Source organism: Panthera onca, chromosome D2 (genome assembly GCF_046562875.1).
Source record: "Panthera onca isolate mPanOnc1 chromosome D2, mPanOnc1 haplotype 2, whole genome shotgun sequence".
NCBI lineage: Eukaryota > Metazoa > Chordata > Mammalia > Carnivora > Felidae > Panthera > Panthera onca.
This window is the reverse complement of record NC_138349.1, coordinates 80,434,979-80,456,387: the sequence shown is the minus strand read 5'-3', so window position 1 is coordinate 80,456,387 and position 21,409 is coordinate 80,434,979. Positions and strand designations below refer to the sequence as shown.

Below are 21,409 nucleotides of genomic sequence, written 5' to 3'. Positions count from 1 at the left end.
TTGAACCTGACGCTTGCTTTATGCTTTATGTGTTAAAAGTGAACTGAAAACTATGCAACCAATACATAGCCTGCAACTTGTTAGATGTTGGTGGTCTATTTTCAAAATGAATTCCTCTAGTAGGCCAGATACATCAGCTAAAGGTAATTAAGTAATAAAAATGTTTTTGTGAATTCCACCTGACCATTGACTTTGGCATTCACAGCTCACTTAAGACTCTGTTTGCTAAAATGAATCTCTCTCCTTCTAATTAGGAAGCATGTGGGGGAAGCTGACCAATGCTCTAATGTTGTCGGGTCAAAAAATATGAGGAATGTTGCTCCCCTTTGAAATGATGTTCTCAGTCAGTGTCATGAACAGGGTAACTTTCTGGGACAGACAGCAAAGGGTTAGAGTTGTCTACGGCTCAGTCTCTGGAGTTAGCTGAGCTCATTTCAAACCCCAGATCGGCAGAACGCCTGGGTGGCTCAGTCAGTTAAGCATCTGACTTTGGCTCACTTCACAGGTTCAAGCCCCGCGTCGGGCTCTGTGCTGACAGCTCAGAGCCAGGAGCCTGCTTCGGACTCTGTATCTCCCTGTCTCTCTGCTTCTCCCCTGCTCGCACTCTCTCTCTGTTTCAAAAATAAATAAAACATTAAAGAAATTAAATTAAAAAAAAAAAAAGCAGATCGGTGATCTGCTGGCTTTGTTAACCCGGGCAATTCACCTCTCAAAATTGCATCTTTAAAATGGGGAAAATAAGGTTATTTTGCAATTAAATGAGATAATGCGAATTGCTTGGTGCAATGTGTAGCATGCGATTAGTATTCAGTGCATTTAACTATTATTACGGATTGTGTTAGTATCACATTAAATTACCAACTGAAGTGAAAGTAAAACCATGTTTTGAGTCATCAGTTTAAAAAAAGAGACAGCTATCAAGCAACAGCAAAAAACCATGCCTCTACATTTCCTCAATCTTTGAACACTGGGTATGGAAGGTCTGTGAAGAAGGTCGCTAAAGTTCATAAAGAGGGAGGAGACTGTGAAAGGACGTGGAGAGAGTGAAGGCAGCCTTCGAGGACCCAGCCTGGGGGTTCCAGGCTCCGCGAACCGGGGGCCAGGTCTGCTTGTCCCTTGGATTGTAAACTGCGTGAGAGTAGGCCTTCCCCCCCCCGCCTCCAATTTTCTTCATCACTCCAGGACCTAAAACAGTGCCTGGCACCTGGTGGGCTCTCAGGAAATATTCTAGAATAAAAGCAAGGCCACACACTAAGAGGTACTAAAATGTTAAGGTAGTCGGAGCCTCGGTAAGTTTGGCAACCGACAGCTGTTGAGGCTCACTGTCCTTGGATGTGTCTTCTCCCCTTTGATTTGGGGAGTGTTTATTGTGGTATTAACACACAGTACTAACACGAGAATACCAACACTGGGTACTACTCCACAGGAGAAACAAGCATAATTCAGTGACTTTAGTTTGGAATCGGTATTGATGACAGAAGCTTCATCTGGCTCCTGTTCATTAGCTTCTCAAATTAACTGTGGCTGAGACCTGAGATCTCTCTCAAGTTTGAGGCCAGGGCCAAATGGCCCAGCCACAGAATCTTACGTCCTTTCTACATTAACACTCTATCACGGATTATTATTAGGTATCATTATACATTAACGATGCTAATCATATACTTATTATAGGTAATAGATAATTAATATATTACTTCGTGATATTATTAGTATGCTAGAGTAAAGACAGGAAGGCAATATTGAGTCTTAAAGGGGTTGATGGGGTTGAGGTCAACGTATTGGTTCATTTTGAGAGTCACGCAAAATGGAGAAACATAGTATATTATTCACATTTAAATATCTGTTCCGTTGTAGTGGCTTTAATTCAAGCTTTTTGGCTCTCAACTTCTGTAATTCTATAGCGAAAATTCACTTCTTCAATGACTTGGAAACGACTAACATGTCTGTAAAAATCTTAAATAGCAATACCGCCTCTCAGAGTAGGAACCATGCATCTGACACTACGGGACATCTTCTTCATGAATTACCTGTCCACTCACACAAGAATATAAAGTACATCCTGTTGTTACCACCTTTTTCCAGACAGAAAGCCAAAGCTCAGAAAAACTAAATAACGGCCCCGTGCTCACCTAACGCGTGTGGGGCCAGAAGTTGATTCCAGAGTCCAAGCCGTGAGCCTCTAGCTCCTACTGGCCTGCCTGCACTCTTCTAGGCGACGAGACTCATATCCCCTTCATCTCTGTGGCCTAAATCTTTCGTCTCTCCTGCCACTGCAGAGATAGTGCCTTGTCCAAAAGTCAGTAAATACAGTGGGGCGCCTGGGTGGCTCAGCCGGTTAAGCATCTGACTTCTGGCTCAGGTCACCATCTTGCAGCCCATGAGTTCCAGCCCTGCGTCGGGCTCTGTGCTGACGGCTCGGAGCCTGGAGGCAGCTTCGGATTCTGTGCCTCCCTCTTTCTCTGCCCCTTCCCCCACAATCTCTCTCTCAAAAATAAATAAACAATTTTTTCAAAAAGTCAATAAATCTTGTTGGAATGAAAGTGCAGAAGTGAATCGGTCTTTAGGTTGAACCAGGCCGGGCCCGGGACAGACTGGCTTATCCTGGCTCCCTCACTGAGGAATATGAATGTGGCAGGGTGAACCACTTGGGGACAGAATTAAAATTGAAAAAGCTGTCTCCATATACCATACACCTTCAGAGTTATAAACCAAGTGAGAATCCAACTGTGGTTGATTTTCAGGGTGACCTGGAAAACCCTTCTCCTTTACCCTGTTTAATAAGCCAACTGAGCGTTCACCTGGCCAGCCCACTGTCTACACCCAGAATCCTAAGGTAACAGTGGACAAAGACTTTAACAGAAGGGACCCTTGAAAGCGGTCGGTGGGGGGAAACGTGGCTCCCACGGACAGAAGGTCCAGTCCCGTGAGGATCTGGCAGCTGACGATCTCCACGAGCAGACGTGAGCACACTGCGCTTCCCTGTCCTGATCTAGGCCCACACTAAGGACACTGTCCCCTGCGACCTCTGTTTACTGAAGGAATAAGGAGGATGACAAGAGGCAGAGAGAAAGAACAAGTTCAGAACTGATGGTTGTCAAAACACGGGCATTGGTGAGAAGCATCAACACCATGTCGTTCTATGCTTAGGAACGTGGTCCACTGTCCAAAACACTGAAAAGCCAAGCACCGGCCAAACTCTAGCGTCTTTAGCTGCTACTAAGTCGCTTCTACTGAGCTACGCTGGTGTGGAGGAGGGAGGGAGGGAGGCAAGAGCTGTGATGAAGGGGAGGAAAAATGGGGTCAGCGAGTTTCCAGGCTCCACAGCGCAGAGGACTCTGGCAGCTCCATCTCCTAAGGAAGCCAGGCCTTGTGATTCATCGCGGACCAGATGCCTGCGGACTTCAAAGACAGAAATTCACTACAACATTCCAGCGCTACGAAAGGTTGACAGGCTAGCTAAATAATTGTCAAGAACCCTTACAACGTAGGCTACTCGTGTTAGGATGATACTAAAAAACTCTGATTAGTGTAGGTGGCAGTAACCCTAATAAAAACATGAGAAAGAGAATATGATGGTCTCAAGCTGAAGCTAATCTCTCCCTGTCTCTGTGTCTCTGCGTCTCTCTCTCCCTCTCTCTCTGCCTTTCTATTATTGACGATGACACCATCGCTTTTCTGAACACGTCTACAATCCCTGAGAGGTGGGGAAGGACGGCCTGGGTGGATGGAACTGTTTTGATCTTTCTATCAGAAATCAGGACAAAACTCCAACCTCATTCAATCAGGAAGAGTTAAGGGTGTGGAGGGAAGGCGCAGGGGAGGAGAGAACTCAAAGCTAGTGTCTGGGGAACCAAAGAAGAGAAACATTCCTCAAGGTGGGGAGAGGCCAGGGCTGACTATTGTTAACCCTCTGCTGTGTTGTCTGCACTGGTCTGTAAAGCCCTGAAGGCAGGGGCCATCCCCGTCTTGCTCACTACTGTTCCTAGAGCCTGGCTGAGTCCGTGCCATGAAGTAGGGACTCATAATGTTTTACTTAATTCAGGAAAACTGTTGAGATCCAGACTTAAGCTCAAAGCCTCCATTCAAAGACTGTGGGAAATAATGCCTTCTTTTCAAGCGACTTGCTTCCTGATCAGTAATGTGTCTCGCGCCATCTAAAGTCACGTATAGTTGTGGAGCAGTGAACTACCTCGGTCAGACCGGGGTAGTTCATTTCCAAGCCCATATGGATTTATCTGAAGTGTCCGTTTTTAAAAAGAGAGATACTTTTTGGAGACTCAAAATATGAAAATTGGTCTCCTCACTCCTCAAAAGTGCAGAGAAAGTTCTAAGTCTGGAAGGGTTGCAATGGCGGCGGGGGGGGGGGGGGGGTGGGAGGGAGGGGTAGCAAGTCAGGGAAGGCTCCAAGTGTTTCATTTTGCTTCATATGAAAAGTGGGGGTTGGATGGTCAAAGTGGAGGAAGCAGGTCCTTCCAGAGGGGCAGTTTGGATGACAGCACGGGAACAGGGTGCGGGGAGGTAGAATATAAGGAAGTCAGCTGAAGCAAAGGGTAAGACGAGACACCATCAAAGAGGAAGGGGACTCTGTTGACAGAGGGGCAAATTAGGAGCCGGGATACCTGTGTTCCAAGCCCAGCTTTACCATGTCCTGGCACATAGTCTCAGGCAAGCTACTCAAGATCCTTAATCTGTAAAGTGAGGATAACAGTGAATATTAAGATAATGTGCAGATCCAATACGATGGTATGTGCATGAAGCATTTTCTAGTGCAAGTGACCCCCTGGCAAATGGTAGCAATGGGTTCATCATTGGGTTGCAAGATGGCTTTTTTTTGTTTTTTTGAAGGAATTGGCCAATGCTTTATCCTTCATCATCGCGTCTTATGAACCTATGCTATATCCACAACAGGAAAAGAAGATAGTACATTCTATTCTGAGGTGAGGTCTAGACTGGGATCTAAGCGGGGGAAAAGGCAAAATCAAGGGATGAGATCCTAGGGCATGATACAGCACCAAGGGAAGGCAAGAAAGGGACATTTTCCAATTTGATTCAATGTCTGCTTTGTAAATAGCACCACAAAGAGGTAGATGGGCCCAGGTGGGAGACATGATGTCATAGGAAGAGGGAACTGCGGGCAGGCGAGGGAAGCAAGCTGGGGAAAAGAGTGGAGAATCGGTTAGGCAAGGCATTTTAGATGCTTCCAGAGAGTGTCCCAGTGACAATAGGATATGCAATATTCTAGGTTGTGCTTTGGTGTATGCAAAGGTTTCAGATTGGCCCTCTATTAAAAAAAAGGGTGGGGGGGGCACCTGGGTGGCTCAGTCGGTTGGGCGTCTGACTTCGGCTCAGGTCATGATCCCGCGGTTCGTGGGTTCGAGCCCCACATCAGGCTCTGTGCTGACAGCTCGGAGCCTGGAGCCTGCTTCGGATTCTGCGTCTCCCTCTCTCTCTCTGTGCCTCCCCCGCTCGCGCTCTGTCTCTCTCTTTCAAAATTAAGTAAACATTAAAAAAAATTTTTTTTAATAAATTAAAAAAAAAAAAGCACGAGGCCAACTCTCAATCACTAAGAAAGTGGAAGACACCAAAACATTGTGCAAAGAACACAGGGTCAGAGACAGACAGACCTGAGTCCCCACTTGCCCCGGGAACTTGATCCAGGTACCTGTCCACGTGAATAAGATAAAGCGATCCTTCTCTCATAGGTGTGGATCCGAGGGTTCAATGAGGTCATACATGGAAAAGGGTTTGGGACACAGTGAATGCTCAATTAGTTGGCACGTGCTGGCTCAGGAACAAGGGGGCCCATTGGTAAGGGCAAGAAACGATTCCTTGTCCTGGGTCGAACCCCAGCTCTGCAACTTACTTGCTGTGTGACCAGATCCTTAGCTGCTCAAGGCCTCACTCACTACCCTTCTGTAACAGGTGTAAGAAGACTTGCCTCCGGCCTTTGGACGAGCATTAAGCGAAAACATGTTTATAAAGCCCTTAGAATAACACTTTTTAAGTGCCCTAAATGTGTCAGATATTGTTAAAAGGTAATCAAGAGCTGTGTGTGTATTAATACCTTTTAACATAAAAGACAATGGGCTTTTAGATGAGAGATTCTTCAGAGCTTAGTTTTTTGTTTGGGGTTTTTCTTTCTTCTTTCTCTCTTTCTTTCTTTCTTTCTTTCTTTCCTTCTCTCTTTCTTTCTTTTTTTAGGACAGGAGAGGAAAGACATAAAAGGCAGACTATGAAGCACAGAGCTGTAAGACACATGTCCCCACGACAGAAATAAGGAAGGCAGAGATTCACTGAGGGGGGAATTTATGGACATTTATGGTCACATTATTCTGATTGGCTGAGCGAATCAGCAGGCTTCTGGCCAGGGTTCTTACTGTTCACGGAAATAAAAGCTCAGCCTGTTTGAAAATGAACCAAGTTTGTTTGTTCTTTTTCTTGATAGGAAGAGCTTATTTATATAGTCAAGGCAGACTTGTCTCTGCTAAGTAAAAATTGGGCCTCAGCTGTATAACATTAAGGTAAATGGAAACTGGGTAGAAATGCATGCATTAATTTTTTATGACATGAGTTAGTTTGTTGATCTTCCTAGATTCCCCACCTAATTCCATAAAAGAGGCACCTGAATAATAATGCAACTGGCCAAAATGCTAGACTCAGCTAGTTTTTATCTGTATGAGATCAAACCCCCGGACTGATGGATGGTGTCTCTGAGCTGGCTGGTCCTTCGCCCCTTCCGAATGGTGCCGTTGACCTCACACGGGAGCTCGGGAGAAATACAGAATTTCACACGCCTCTTCAGCCCTACTGAATCAGAGTCCAAATTCAATCGTATCAGCAGGTGAGTCACATCCATACGCACGTTTGGAAAGGCTCCGAGTTAGAGCGTGGAGTTATGTCCACACAGGCTTAGTCGTGCTGTCCTTTATTTCAACCCGATCTGCAGAAGCCAAGAGCTATAATTTTTAGAAGGGAAAACGGATACAAGCCCAGCAAACCGTCTTGCTGGATAGAATTGTTAGCTCACGGCATGACGGCCCGAGTGAATAAAACCTGCAATTGAAGAAAATAAAACGCTATGTGTGTGGCATGAATCAACAGGAAACCACGCGTTCGACAGAACAGCAACACGATCAGGTTTCATACTTCCTTAGGGAGTTTATGTCTCAGTCATAAGGCCATTGATGTATCTGTTTTGAAAAGGAAGTAGATTCAGCAGGGACTTCAGAAGTTAGTTCTCTGCCACCTAGAGCCACGCGAGTCTGGGCAAGTTGCTACAAGCTGCTCACCTGAAATGGGATGGTAAGAGGACCCTGTTCGTGGCGGCAGCTGGGAGGTTTGGATGAGTTAACAGGTACACAAGAAACACGCCAAGGTCCCTAGCACTATATAAGTATTAGATGCTGCTAGTCGCGATTCCTTATTTTTGTTTGATTGCACAATTCCTAGCTCCTTAAATAATTCCTCCCCTTACATTTTCCTGGCTTAAGTAAAAATAGCTTTGAAGAAAGATCGTAAAGAATTTTGGTAACCTCCTGGAAAGAACTGGAGACTCCAAGGGGATTTCAAAGCCAGCGCGGTGGGGAATATCTGTTTCATATTCTTCCTCAGCGTGGACGCTAGAAAAATCCGTCTCGCTCCATGTGCTGTGATCAGGGAGTCGGGCTGACTGGCTGGAAGCATCTGGAAAGAAGCGTCTCAAGACGTGGGTCTGTGAAGGGCTGGTGAGGAGGGTTTGGGTGGTAAAAACACCTCTTCTAACCTCGAGTTCAAGGACGGTTACTATCGCCCGTGTTTCATGGGGCATCAGGGAGCATTTCTGACTGCTGGAAAGTTCTGAAATGGAATGAGCCACCTCGGGAGGCAGTGAGAGGCAGCGCAAGGAAGGACTGCAGCCCAGGCCGGGGTTTCACTCCCCAGGCTGTCCTAGTGGGATTCAAGCGGGAAGGGCCAAGCTGGGGTCCCAAAGGTCTCTCCGGCTTTGAGACTCTGTGACCGCAGGTCAGAAGCTGTCAGGAATGCCCCGCCGAGGGCCTCAAGTTTAGATTCTTGACACTAGCCCCACATGAGACTCTACATTGCAGTTTTAAGTGTTAAAAGTATCAGTCTGCTGAATGGAAGCACTTAAGAGACCGCACAGTTTTTGCCAACCCACGTTGATATTTGTGCTGATTTTCTTCCGGCTTGAATGCACCAGGAGAACTTCCAAAGGAAGTGCAGATGTGGCCCAACTTCTATGAGCCGGACCTCTCCTGAACTCTGACAGGTGTTGTCCTCCCCCCCTTTTTTTTTTAAATTTTTTTAATGTTTATTTTTTGAGAGAAAGAGACAGAGCACAGAATCCAAAGCAGGCTCCAGGCTCGGGGCTGTCAGCACAGACCCCGATGCAGGGCTCGAACTCACAGACTGTGAGATCGAGACCTGAGCTGAAGTCAGACGCCTAACCAGCTGAGCCACCCAGGCGCCCCGATAGGTCTTTTTCTAAGTGGACATTAAGTCTCTGGGGTCCATTGTCCCCTCGATCTGCACTTCTGCTTGGCCCTACAACCTTTAATAAGAAATCCAATCCAACCAAATATATTGTGATGGTCCACAAAGAGAGGACCCATCAAACAGGGCCCAACACAGAACATTTTTGGGGGGAAAAAAGAAACCTCACCAGACAGGTCTTTCCCCAAGTCAGTCCTCCTGATCCCGTGTTGACATTACCTCCCTGACTGCTGCCTTGACCCACCTCTACTTCCCCCAAAGATCCTCACCTTCCCTGGCAATCTCCCACCCCTTTCTTGTGCAAGGCCAGCCCCCCAAACCAGCAGACTCACACAAAGTCCCAAGTCTCCCAGAGAACCATCCTTCCTAGAGGGCGCTGTGTATAGGGGGGAAGGAGATGCTGAGAAATTTAAAACTATTTTAAATCATATAGCCATGCCTCACCCCCTTTTTGGGGTGTTTCTCCTTACCATTTTGAACTATTTTATAATGATCATCTAGGCACGTCACAAAGATATTTGTTCTTTTCTTCACCAATACCTATCTGGTGGACTCGAGCCGGTAAATGACCCTGAGAGCACAGACTGGGGGCATGTGGCTTGCAGTGAGCCTCTGGAGAAAACCCTGGGTGTGTCTGAACGATCACATTTGTATGAAGAGAGGCAGAGAAAGATCGGCACCTCCTCTCCTTCAGGCCACACCTGACCAGAGACAACAACGGACGGTCATGGGAACTAAGAGTCTGATCCCATGATTCCATTTTAGTTCTTTTCCAGAAAAATGCAACCGAGCTATTTTCCCTGTGGAGAGGCTGAGCTGACAGGCTGCGGGCGATGCTGTGTTCTCTCACCTCGTGAGAAGGCAGGCAGTTCAGGAAATGAAAGGCACCGGTGCTGGGCACCGTGGGCGGGGACCCCATGTGTTGTCATCTATAAAACAAGTTGGTGACCCCGTAGGGTCTGAAGTGGACCATTTGCAAATTGCAAAAATTAAATTAAATTAAATTATACAATGCGAGACCAACTCCCAGGCAAATCATCACGATTCAAAGGGCTTATGTTTAAAGTGAGACGGAGAGAGAGAGGGGTTAAATATTATGCAAAGCTTCTCGTAGCTAGCGAGGTAATGAGGATTTAAATCCACGGGCCCAACCTTGTCACGAGTCTATTAGTGAACTAGGGCTGCCTTCTGCGGAAAACCTTCCACTTATCCCTTCTGTGGAAGAGACCTGTGCTCTGGACCCGGCTCCAACTGCCCCCCCCCCCCCACTCTGGCTCTGTGGGACTCACTTTCCTCCTCCCCCAACCATTTTCTCCCTTAAGCTGACTCAGCCTGTTCTTTTTTATCATTATTATTTTTTAATGTTTCTTTGTATTTGAGAGAGACAGACGGACAGAGAGAGACAGGGGGAGGGGCAGAGACAGACGGAGACAGACGGAGACAGAATCCGAAGGAGGCTCCAGGCTCGGAGCTGTCAGCATAGAGCCAGATGTGGGGCTCGAACTCACCAACTGTGAGATCACGACCTGAGCCGAAGTCGGACGCTTAACCCACTGAGCCACCCAGGTGCCCCTGACTCAGCCTGTTCTAACAGGGAAAGGCAGGTGCCTGGCAGAGGGTTCCCCCCCCCCCCCCCCCCCCGTAAAGACAGCACCCCTTCCGGTCTCCTGGGGAGCGTCTGGGCGTCAGACCAGAAAGACTGGTCTTTCTCCGGCAGTCACCTGAGGGCTGGCAGGAAGGCCAAATTGGACAGAAGTCACCTCTGCACAGTAAGTCAGCTTCTCCAGAAGCCTGTTGGCCTTTCCACCCGCGGGCTGGGAAACAATCCCTAGTGGTATGCAGGCGAATATTTTGTTTCAATAGTTGTATATTTATTTTTATGGATGCCCTCTGTGTTTGGTAAGGAATGTTGATTTTCCATTTATGGCTATATGACAATATAATTTTTTGTTTTAAAAATAAAGTCATCTTAAGAACCAAGTAAGTTGATTTAAAAATATAGAAAGTTAAATAAAAGTACAAGTGAGCCACACAAATGGCAAAAGGGGGACTGAGGCTGGAGGAGCTTTGTCTTAATCTAACCCTTAGATCTCCTCCCCCCACCCCCACCTCCCCACCCTCCATCCCCCCACCCCCGCCCCCGCCCCCACCCCCAATGGACACCTTTTGGGAAGCAGCCCCTATTTTCCCATGGGCCAGTTTTGGACGGCAGGAGGTGATCACACTTCTCATGCGTGCTTGGAGGGCGCACCACAGGTGGCCGGACGCAGCAGGGAAGGGCCACTCAATGGCATCATGATCCCAGGCCTATGGAGGACCTGTTTCTCCCATCACTGGTTGCCCACGTGTTCCCTGCAATCTGGCCAGCACACTCTTAATGTTCCTTAATCCACTGTCTTCAGGTTCTTGCCCAGGAAGTAGGCTAGTAAAGCACTTTTCACACTGGGGGAACCTGGGAGCTTGAATAACGAGCTCCACATCTCCGTGGCCGAGCTTTCCAGCTCCGGGCTGCCGGGCTCCTAGCGCCTTGCCCTGGGCAGCACCTTCAGGCACGTGAACGGGTTCATACAGGAAGTGGTGGAGGAAAGGAGCTGCAAGCCCTGTAACTTGTCTGGCTTCCCATCTGAACTTTGACCCCAAATCAGCAACCCGCCTCCGGAAAGCCCCACATTCACGAAGAGCAAGGGAGCAGTGAGAAAGCATTCACTGGTATTCTTGGAATGCGCCTGGTGCTCGGCGATTGTCTTTTCTTTAACCCTGTAAGACCTAATACGTTGTCAGGGAGATGAAATGTCTAGGTGATGAGGCTCGCAGACTGCCTATCTAAACCGAAGCTCTCTCTCCTCCCTCTTCCCTCTCCCAAGAACCGAAATATATTTCCGTTAATTGATAGAAACAACATTCAACTTCATCACTTGACTGGTGTGGTATTTGGCGCCCTCTAGTGGTAGGAAACGCTTCCGTCATACGTAATGTCTCCCGATCTTGAGCCATCTCGACAGGCTTGCTCAGGCAAACATCCCTTGCGTGAAGCTGAAAATGTAACAGTTAATTTGTAACAATTAATTTTGGTACCAGAGGACTTCTGAGGCTGATGAGAAGCTCTGACGAGCTATCATTCAGGATTCTTTTGGTTGCAAGAATCTGGCTTAAGCAAACACTGAGAATGTACCGAGTTTGGTAACTGGGTGGTGCAAGGTTCCGGATCGGGACCAAATCAATCCAGGATTCAGCGACACTACCAGTCTCTGCCTCTCAGCGTGGTTTCTGCTCAGCAGGAGCTGACTGTTCCTTCAGCCCTGGCGGGTCCACAAGCTCTCTTAACAGCCACATCTGTTCTGCATTTCACGTCTTCCCACTTCAAATCCAGTGGAAAAGAGAAAGTGTGTCCTACTGTTTCCAGCAAAGGTCACAAGGTTTATGACCTTCGACACAAGGTTTATCTGGTAGAGTGCCTGAATTTCTATTATTGAGATTGTTATTTTCCCTTGAAGGCTTGGAGGCCCTTAGGAACGTGTTGTTAAAAATAAAAATAACTTGTAGAAATGTCCAAACTGTTTTGCCTAGGACGCCAACATATTCATGAGGTGTTCACTCGATACGTGGTCTTGAAAGGATCCCATAAAGAAGACACACAAGCGTGGGCCACAGTGTATATCATACCCCCCTGTAGACAGTCACAATGCATATTAGCCTATGAAAGGGTCCGAGAAGTCTCGGATTAAAAGACCTGTTTGCATTTTTTAAATCTAGAACATTCTAAAATCGTTTGGCCCCTCACGAAACACCCGTCTCCCCCACAAAACACCTATTACCATCTCACGGAACCTGAGGGTAATTGGGGGAGTGCGGGACAGCAGGAGCAGGGCCCAGGAGCAAAAATATCTAAGCTAATTCTTGGCTCTGCTATTGATTAACCAACTTTGCCAATGTTGCTTAACCATTTTTGGCTACAGTTCTTTATGTGTCAAGTTAGCTTAATAATCACCCACCTTGCTGGCCTAAAATAGTAAGTACCACGTCAGTAGGAACCATTTGTGAAAGTTGCTGGCTCATCAGTCACACTCAGGAGATGTTGATGTTGTCATGGCCTCTGTCTCCTTCCTCTTGCCTCATTCCTTCCTTCTTATGTTTTTTTTTTTTTTTATTTCAATGAACTTTTTTTTAAAGAATGGTTTTAGATGTATAGAAAAGTTGCAAAGATAATACGCACAGTCCCCGTGTGATACCCCCCACGCCCATTTACTTCTTTTGTGTCTGTTCTGTGGGGGAACAGTGACACTTGAAGGGGGCTGGCCAGCCAGTCTTCACAGGGCTCGCTGACAGCCTTCTGGAAGGTGAGGCAGAATCAAACCAACACCTACAAGTCAGGGCCTTAAGTGCAGGGTGAACCACAAAGTGAGCGAAGGCATCCAGGAGGGCCACCTGCCCCAGGCTTTGGGGGCCTGAATAGTCTTCCAGAAGAAAATGTCTACAAAGACGAAGCCGGCCAAGGGGAAGGAAGCAGAAAGGGGGGCGGGGGCGGGGGCCGGGGAGACTGAGGCTCAGAACTCCATGAAGGGTGGGAAGAAATTCTGAGTACTTCACTCGAGCCCCGCCTGGGAACCGCTTTCAGATTCACACTCCCAACGTCATACAAACTTCCCTTCTGTAAAATTCTTGCAAAATACTCTCTGACCAGACAGATCAATTTCTCCAAAACAGTAAAGACTTTGAACTGTGTTAACGCCATCACTAAAGAACTGCAATTTTAAAGAGAGAGAGAGAGAGAGGGAGAGAGAGAATTGGCCAGGAAATGATGAGTAACAAGGAGGGGAAGTCCTCCTGAACACGAAATGCTGCTGGAGCTGCGTGATGTGTCCTAACCGGTTAGCTTTGTCCTCTCCTTGAGCGATAAAGGCGAATCCCCAGGGCACAACATCTGAACCCTTTGCGGGACAGCTGTCACCGGGTACCGCAGTCAGGGGCTCTCGGGAGCCTCGATCGCAGCCACCGCCCGCGAGCGGAGGGAGGCCGGGTCTTCGTCGGACCGTTCCCAGCCACCGGCCGAGGCTCCGGGTCGCAGCAGGACGGCCAGCCGGCCCCCCGGGGTCCTCACCTGAAACCCCGCCCGCCGGCCGCTCGCGGAAACGCCTCCGCGCTGGGAATGCCCGTCTGTGCACCCGAGCCTGACCCCTCCCTGCGTCCCGCGCGGCGCCTCCCCCCGTCTCCCCCTGCCCCGGGCGCTCCCCGGCCGGGCTTCCCCCTGCGCCCCGGCCCCGGGACGGTCTCGGGGAGCCGCGACGGGGCGCGCGCAGGTGCTGGGAGACTTCCGGGGCGCGGGGAGCGCGGTCGGGGCGGGGGGCGGGGAGCTCCTTCGCGGGCTGGCGGGGCCCGGGGAGGGGCCAGGCGGCGGTCACTCCTCCCGGACCCGGGGGCGGCGGCGCTGGCGCTCGAGGAGGCTCTGGCGGACCGGCGGGGCGCTCCGCAGCCATGAAGGGGCCCTGGGCCGTCCGTTGGCTGGTGAGTCCGCGGCCCTGGGGCGCACGGCGGGGGAGGCGCGTTGCGGGGTGGGGGGTGGGGGCTCTCCGGGATCTGAGAGCCGCCCCCTCCCCGGGGATGGGGGACGAGGTGGGGCGGGGGGGGGGGGGGGTGTTCGGGATCGGTGCTGCGCGTCCGGCTCCGGGGCGGGGGGCTGTGCGCGCCGGGCCCGGGGACCGACCCCGCGCGCTCCGCGGCCGCTCCGGGATTTGGGGCAGAAAGCGGCCTCCGGGCGGTGGGGGACGTCGGGCTGGGGTTTTCCGAGCCGTTTCTTGGCTCGGGAAAGTGATTTTGGGGCTGAATGCGCCTCTGGAGGCTTGTGACTTTCTTATCAGGGGACAGAAAAAGAAACTGGTTTTATTTCCCTTCCGGGAATCCCTCTCCTTAAGACTGTAAGTCACCGTCTCAGGTTTGTGTTCTCTTTCGTCTCGTTTCTTTTTGTCCTTCCTTTTCTTCTCGAAACCTGGCTGCGCTGGCGCTCCTGCCGCTTCTGTCTCCCCCCCCCCCCCCCCCCACCTGGGGCGGGAGGTGGGACCTGATCCCAGCGCGCCCGCACCCGGGCGCCCGACCTTGGCCTCGAATCCCGGGCAGCAGGGAGAGTCCCCAAGCTCAGAAGCGCCAGCCTGGTGGCCCGTCGAAGGGACTTGGATCATTTGAGCTCCATGGGAGTCCACGGATTCTCGTTCTATCGGGACCCACCCAAGCTCCCAGCGCCGTGATGGGGCCGCTTGTAAATGCCACCCCAGTCCAAGCTCACCGCGGGTGCGGGCCGCGGAAGATGCCTTCAGCTCCATTTCACAGATGGCGAAATGGAGGCCAGAAAGCTCACGTAAATGCACCCGAGATCGCACAGCGCGTGTAGGGGGCAGAGCTGGGCCTTGATTTAGACCTAGGTCCAAAGTCCAGGTAACTTGTTGCTGGGGCCTGGTTTCCAGACCACGCCAAAAGTTGAAAGGGAAGGGGCAGGGATGTCTGGAACCATCTTATGATGGGGGGGTGGGGGGAGGGAGAAACCAACAACAACAACTCACTGGGCCTTTCGGAAGTAATGCACAATATTTGGCTTCCTTTAGGAGCTCTCTTAGAGAAGATGTAAGATTCAAAATTGATTTGTACAAATCAGACTACACTCTCTTCTTCCTATCCTTAACCACTGCTTTATCGCAGGGCCGGTTGCTTTTGCAAAATCTCTCCCCGTTCTTGGGACAGCAGCACTAGTGAGTGTAGCAAAATTATCCAAACCCAGAAGGGCTTCGTTTTTTAACTTGTATACTGTTGCATCTTTGCCAGAAGTTTTTGCTTTTCTGAAAGAATGCACACACAAATAATGTGTGTGTACACCTATTATGATGATATCTGTATAGTTACATATAATATATGGCCTAGCAGATTAAGAAGTTTCAGGTTTATCCAATAAAATTTGTAAGTGCAGACGAATAAAGAAGAAAAAAGTCTGGCACAACCCCATCACGTAGGCAATCGCCGTCTATATTTTGTGGTGTGCATTCCGTTTCGCCCCTCCAACGTGGCTCTTAAATTTAATTACACAGAATCTTGCCTCGTGCCCACTGCTCGCCCAAGAGCATACCTGTATTCTTCAAGATGTTTCCACGCTGTCTGTCGTGTCACCTCCTGTGTTTCCAGCAAATGCTGCCTTTTGTGCCTTTGCAGGTAGCAGTGCTGACTTACTAGTAACAAGAATGAGAAAATGGCGGGAGGAGTGGAACCCAGAAGCAGATGTTTAACCTTGGCAATGGGCTTGCCTCATGTATTCTTCCCCTCGGTTTTTTCCAGTCTTCTAGTCTCTGTTGCTGCCCGTGGTCCACAGATACGCCCACCTCTTACCTCCGCACGTCTCTCTCTCCCTTCTTGGAGCCTTCTCTCCTCCAGCTTCTCCTGCTGCTTGTGTGGCACCTACAAGAAATAAGTTTGAAATCCCCAGACAATTCACGAGTGTCTAAAGGAGACAGAAAAAGTGTCAGACCTAATGTAGAAATGTGTCTGAGAAAGAGCTGTGGGAACGTCTTGCTTGTTTCCTTCCTTTCTTCTTTTCTTTTCTTTTCTATTCTATTCTTTTTTTTTTTTTTTTCTTTTTCTTTTTTCTTTTTTTTTAGCACATGGCTCTGGTAGGTTTTATCTTGTACTGTTGAGGTCTGTGGTCAGGCAGGGACTAGATACACAGTTTTTTCTACATTTCTTAGAGCAGTTGTCTTAAAATTATGGTCAAGAGAAAGGAGAGGGCATTTGAAAAGAAACCAGTGTATTTATAAGCAATCATATGGAAGATTTTTGGTGGAAGAATTAAGAACGATTGCTTGATTTATAATTTAGTCATTTTCCTTTAAACCAACCTAAGAAACATGAAATGAGTTGTAGTGTGTGTGTTTTTTTTAATTTTTAAATTTTATTATTTTTTTATTTTAGAGAGAGACAGTATGTGAGCAGGGGAGAGGGGTAAAGGGAGAGGCAGGGAGAGAGAGAGAGAGAGAGAGAGAGAGAGAGAGAGAGAGAGGGAATCCCAAGCAGTCTCCACACTGTCAGCACAGAGCCCCATGAGGGACTCCATTCCACAACCTTAGGATCATGACCTCAGCCAAAATTAAGAGTCAGCTGCTCAACCTGCTGAGCCACCTAGGCGCCCCCTTTTGGTATATTTAATGTATTTTACTTTAGTTCATTATTTTATCATTTTTAACTTTTTAATGTTTATTTACTTTGAGAGAGAGAGAGAGAAAGAGCGTGACCAGGGGAGGGGTAGAGAGCGAGAAATCCCAAGCAGGCTCCCCACTGCCAGCGTAGAGCCCACTGTAGGGCTCGATCTCACCAACTGTGAGATCATGACCTGAGCCAAAATCAAGAGTCAGACGCTTAATGCACTGAACCGCCCAGGCATCCCTATTTTATTTTTTTGACACAATGTGTTTTTTAATGGGTTTTACTTCTCTCACAATGGACTTAAAAATTTTTTAAATGAAACGAAATTACGAAATGTAATTTAAAACAATAACCACCGGGATGTAAAAACACAGACTTCTAAAGGATGGCAAGATTGGGCAGCAGAAATGAAATTGCTACACGGAGCCCATCAGGCCCCCAGCCTTAGCTCCAGTTAGATCAACAAGTGTCCCCTCCTCCCTCTCTGACACACAGTTACCACCCCTAGTGGCAAATTAGAGTTTAGAACTTTAGAAAACTAAATTTCAGTTCTTGCCCTAAGTTTAGAGGGGGAAAGGTAAAAAGAGTCAGAAGGAAAGAGGACCCAGGATTTGGACGTAAGTCTCTTTGGGACACTAGACAAGTAATTTATTTCTAAAGAGCTCTTAGGATAGAACTGTCAGGATTTTGAAAAAATCTCTCGGAAGGCTAGCGAAGCCAGATGACTCCAGTTTCAACTAGCAGTTAGAGAAAATAAACAACACTGAAGGGATGTCTAAAAACCTGAATAAGGAAATCCCCCAGTTGAAAACCCCTAGTGAATGAAGTGCCTTTTGGCAAATTATCTTGGTCCCAAAAGTCCCTCGTGAGCACATGTTTTGTAATAGGTACTAAAGACCGTTGCCTTAGGATGAAAAATCATAAAAGGGCATGTTTAAAAAGTGGACCCATAAGATGCAAAGCAAGGCGAAACCAAATTTAGGACAGTGAATCTCTTTCTTCCTTTTAAGTCAGTATAGAGAGAGAAATTGACTATGATGTGAAACAAAAAATAATTCTTGAGAAAATAAAGCCACATATTTTTTTAAATTTTTTTTTCTTTAACATTTATTAATTTTTGAGACAGAGAGCATGAACAGGGGAGGGGCAGAGAGAGAGGGAGACACAGAATCTGAAACAGGCTCCAGGCTCTGAGCTGTCAGCACAGAACCCGACGCGGGGCTCGAACTTACGGACCGCGAGATCATGACCTGAGCCGAAGTCGGACGCTTAACCGACCGAGCCACCCAGGCGCCCCATTTTTTCACCACCAAATACAAGCAGTTTTTATTTTATTTATGGCCTCTTGGTTTCATCTACACTTGCACATAATTACATGTTTCCTCAGTGGTGTTTATAGTCTGCTTTCTGTCCCTTCTTGGGTACACAGTTTTTATCTTTTAATTTGTATTGGATGTGTTTACAGAGAGGGCATTTATTCAGTGCACTTGGATTTCTATAATGCTCATCACTTACTGTTTTATTTATTACCTTGTAATAATCTCTTATTATAAAGAAAACATTTCTAATTGTACTGGGATCAATCTCTATATGTCTTATCACCAAAAAAATTATTTGTAAACCACTGTCAGGACCTTAGTGTATTTAGTACTATATTCCTTTTGCTGTCTGTGTGTATCTTTTCCCAAATGTGGGGAAATGGCATTTAACTACCTCAAAAGTCCTTTTCATTTCCGGAAGGCCCTTGCTTTGAAAAAGAAAAACAAAGTGCCTTTAGCTTCCTAACACCAGCTAAGTGTCTTCAGCTCAGTCCTGAACAGGAACAAAACGCAATGCACTTGCGCCCTTTTCTTGCCTTTGAAGTGAGATGGAAACCGTAAAGCTCTAATTAGGAAGAAACTGATCGTGGTAGCATCGGTAACCCCACCTTCCCCCGAAGGAATGCGCTCCTTCTTGCCTTTGATCTGTTCCCTCCTTGTTCTGGAATGAACTTCTGTGCAACTGCGATCTTTGCACCACCGCAGCCGTCTGTGGGCATTTAGCAACAGCCGTCTATGTCGGACAACTGGCCCGAGTTCCACCAGGTGTGAGGATGATAGTGAATTTAGCGTGGACTTGGGCATTTGGAGCAGGATCAGCCTTATAAATGAGCAAATCCGACTACAGGTCAATGGGCAGACATGCTGAGCCCAGCAAGGCAAGCGCGCCCCCTGTAGGTTTTGTTCAACGGTGAGCTGGGATAAACTTGCGACATTGGAATAAACTTGGCCATGGAGTCATTAATGACAGGCTGTCCCCTGGTCAAGTCGTGCAAGATTCTGGATGTATTCACCTCTGTGCTCTGGGAGGCTGTGCTCTGGGAGGGATGTAAATACAAGGTGTGGGAAACATGGATGCTTTTGATTTCTGAGGGCAGAGATCTTGGAAGAGAGAGACAGAGAGAGAGAGACAGACAGAGAGAGAGAGAGAATATGTACTCAGAGCGTGTGGCTTATGTTCTTGCCCCGTGCTGATGATCGAGCTTTGGTTTTTTTGCCATCCTCGCAAGGAATCCTTGATCATAGTAGACTGTTTTTTCATATGGATGTCTTAATAGATTTAGGCCTGATTGCAAAAATTGGGCTGACACTGTCCCAGACTGGTTTTTTGTTGTTTTTCTTTTTTTGTCCACATGGGATTGACACACACTGTATATATATATGTGTGTGTGTGTGTGTGTGTGTGTGTGCGTGTGTATATATATATACATATATATATGTGTGTGTGTATATATGTATATGTTATATATATATATGTATATATATATATATATATGTGTGTGTATATATATATATATATATATATATATGTTAGTGTGTATTTTTTTTTTTGACACAGAGAGAGGGTGCATGGGAGGGGCAGAGAGAGAGAGAGAGAGAGGAAGACAGAATCTTAAGAAGGCTCCACACTCAGCATGGAGCCTGTTTCAGGGTTCGATCCCCCGACGCTGGGATCATAACCTGAGCTGAAATCAAGAGTGGGAGGTTTAACTGATTGAGCCACCCAGGCGTCCCTGTAGGAACGTATTTTTAATATTAGTTGCTACCTCAATGGTGGAGGATTTGGGTTTCTCTTGAAAAGTGGGAGACCTAGGCCCACATGCCCTACTCCCCTCCCCATTGCCTGTTAGGTACTCCTGTGCTCCCTCTTTGGCCCCCTGGGCATTTAAGGACTCCAGGCTCTTGTTTAGAATTTTGTAGCCCTCCCATTATGTGTTTCCTCCATCAAAGGTGACTTCCCTTCCTTCGGGCCTATTTTTGGAAGGGTGTGTTTCTCTGGGAGAAGTCAACTTCTGGTTCGCAAGGGCAGAACACAGGCTGTTGGTCTGTAAAGCTCTCAACTTGTCACTTGTAAATGTCAAGGCTGGCTCCCCTCAGATCTTCCTCTAGGAGGACAGCCGTGGTGAACATCCACGGGACTGAGAACTTGCTGAAGGTGGCCATAGGGAGGGCCTCGTCCTCAGAGACTCTGATTTATTATTATTATTATTATTATTATTATTATTATTATTATTATTTTAACGCATCACTACATGATTCTGATCTCCATCACAGTTTTGAAAACTGTTTTTCTAACTCTAGTCAACATCTAATCCCAGGTAGAATTTTCTAGATTCCCTCACTGTATTTTGTTCATTGCTTGATCACTCAGAGATCTTGCCAGTCCCTTACCGCCCCCCCCCCACCCCCCAACTGCCTCAACTCTTTCTCTCTCTCTTGGTCTTTTCAGAAGCTGGCCTTAAGAAAGAAAAGAGATTACACCTTTTGAAAGAGTAAGAAGGAGTGGAATCTTCACTTATCTCTTTCATGCAGAAAAATTTATTTTATATCTCTGCATCTCCATGTTTCAGTAATGTACCTCTTACAAAAGGACATGACTGTTGCCTGATTTTTTTTTTACCCGAATACATTAGAAATGCCTTTCATCATTGGAAATGGTGGACTGGCCATGGTGGACTGGCCATGGCCTAAGACGTCTTTCTCCTCCTTTGTTTTAAGTAACTAAACATCAAAAAAAGCAAGCAAGGAAACAGAATCATTTCTTGCTCCATTTATGTCCTCAGCAGCAGGGGACAGGGCGAAGCACTGAAAAAGGTCACACTCTTTCGATGCACCTGTTACTCATTCTTGCCATTCGAAGGGCAGCCATTTTTCACCACCTCACAAACATTATTTTCCCGTTTGCTTTCAACTTCACTAAGAGTAAAAAAATGTTTAAAAAAGGGTTTTTTTGCCACTTCCATTTCAAATCCTATTTCCTCTCTCAAGGGCAGTTGATTTCTCTGGAGTAATCCAAAGGGTAGTCCCAGCGTCTTCCAGCAGCTTGCTTAATTCAGTCACTGAGACGTCACTCTCTCTGAAACTACCGTGTTAGACCTTGAGTGTTTGCAAGTCCGGGGAGTGTGTGGACAGCTTGCCACACTGCGGTGTGGTGCATGGTGCGGGGCCCTGATCAACTTCCGGGTCTGGCCATCCCCACCTCAGTTCTTGTATTGAGGGACCTGTGGGCTGTGAAGGGTGATCCATCACTGATGCTGGGGACTAATGAATGTCCAGTTACTCTCTCAGTGTCTCGTCACCTGCTACAAGGAATAGACTCTCATGCAGCCCTGTTTCTGAGTCTCAAAAGGAGCCAGTGCAAAGATTCTAGTGGGGGGGGGGGAGACTTGGGGTTCCTATTTGTGCATTGCAGACCCCCACCCCTG

General features: G+C 47.6%; 1 protein-coding gene across 3 annotated transcripts in view; it reads left to right on the top strand.

Annotated features, from left to right (window-relative positions):
- Nucleotides 1-13,144: 13,144 nt before the first annotated feature.
- Nucleotides 13,145-21,409, top strand: part of FAS (Fas cell surface death receptor) — a 28,545-nt gene continuing 20,280 nt past the window's right edge. Inside the window, exon 1 of one of the 3 annotated variants that reach the window (XM_060642966.3) lies at nucleotides 13,145-13,992. In XM_060642966.3, coding sequence (XP_060498949.1) covers nucleotides 13,963-13,992 — 30 coding nt within the window. In that variant the 5' untranslated portion in view covers nucleotides 13,145-13,962. The remainder of the gene's footprint in view (nucleotides 13,993-21,409) is intronic. The other 2 variants (XM_060642968.3, XM_060642967.3) reach the window with 2 other exon arrangements.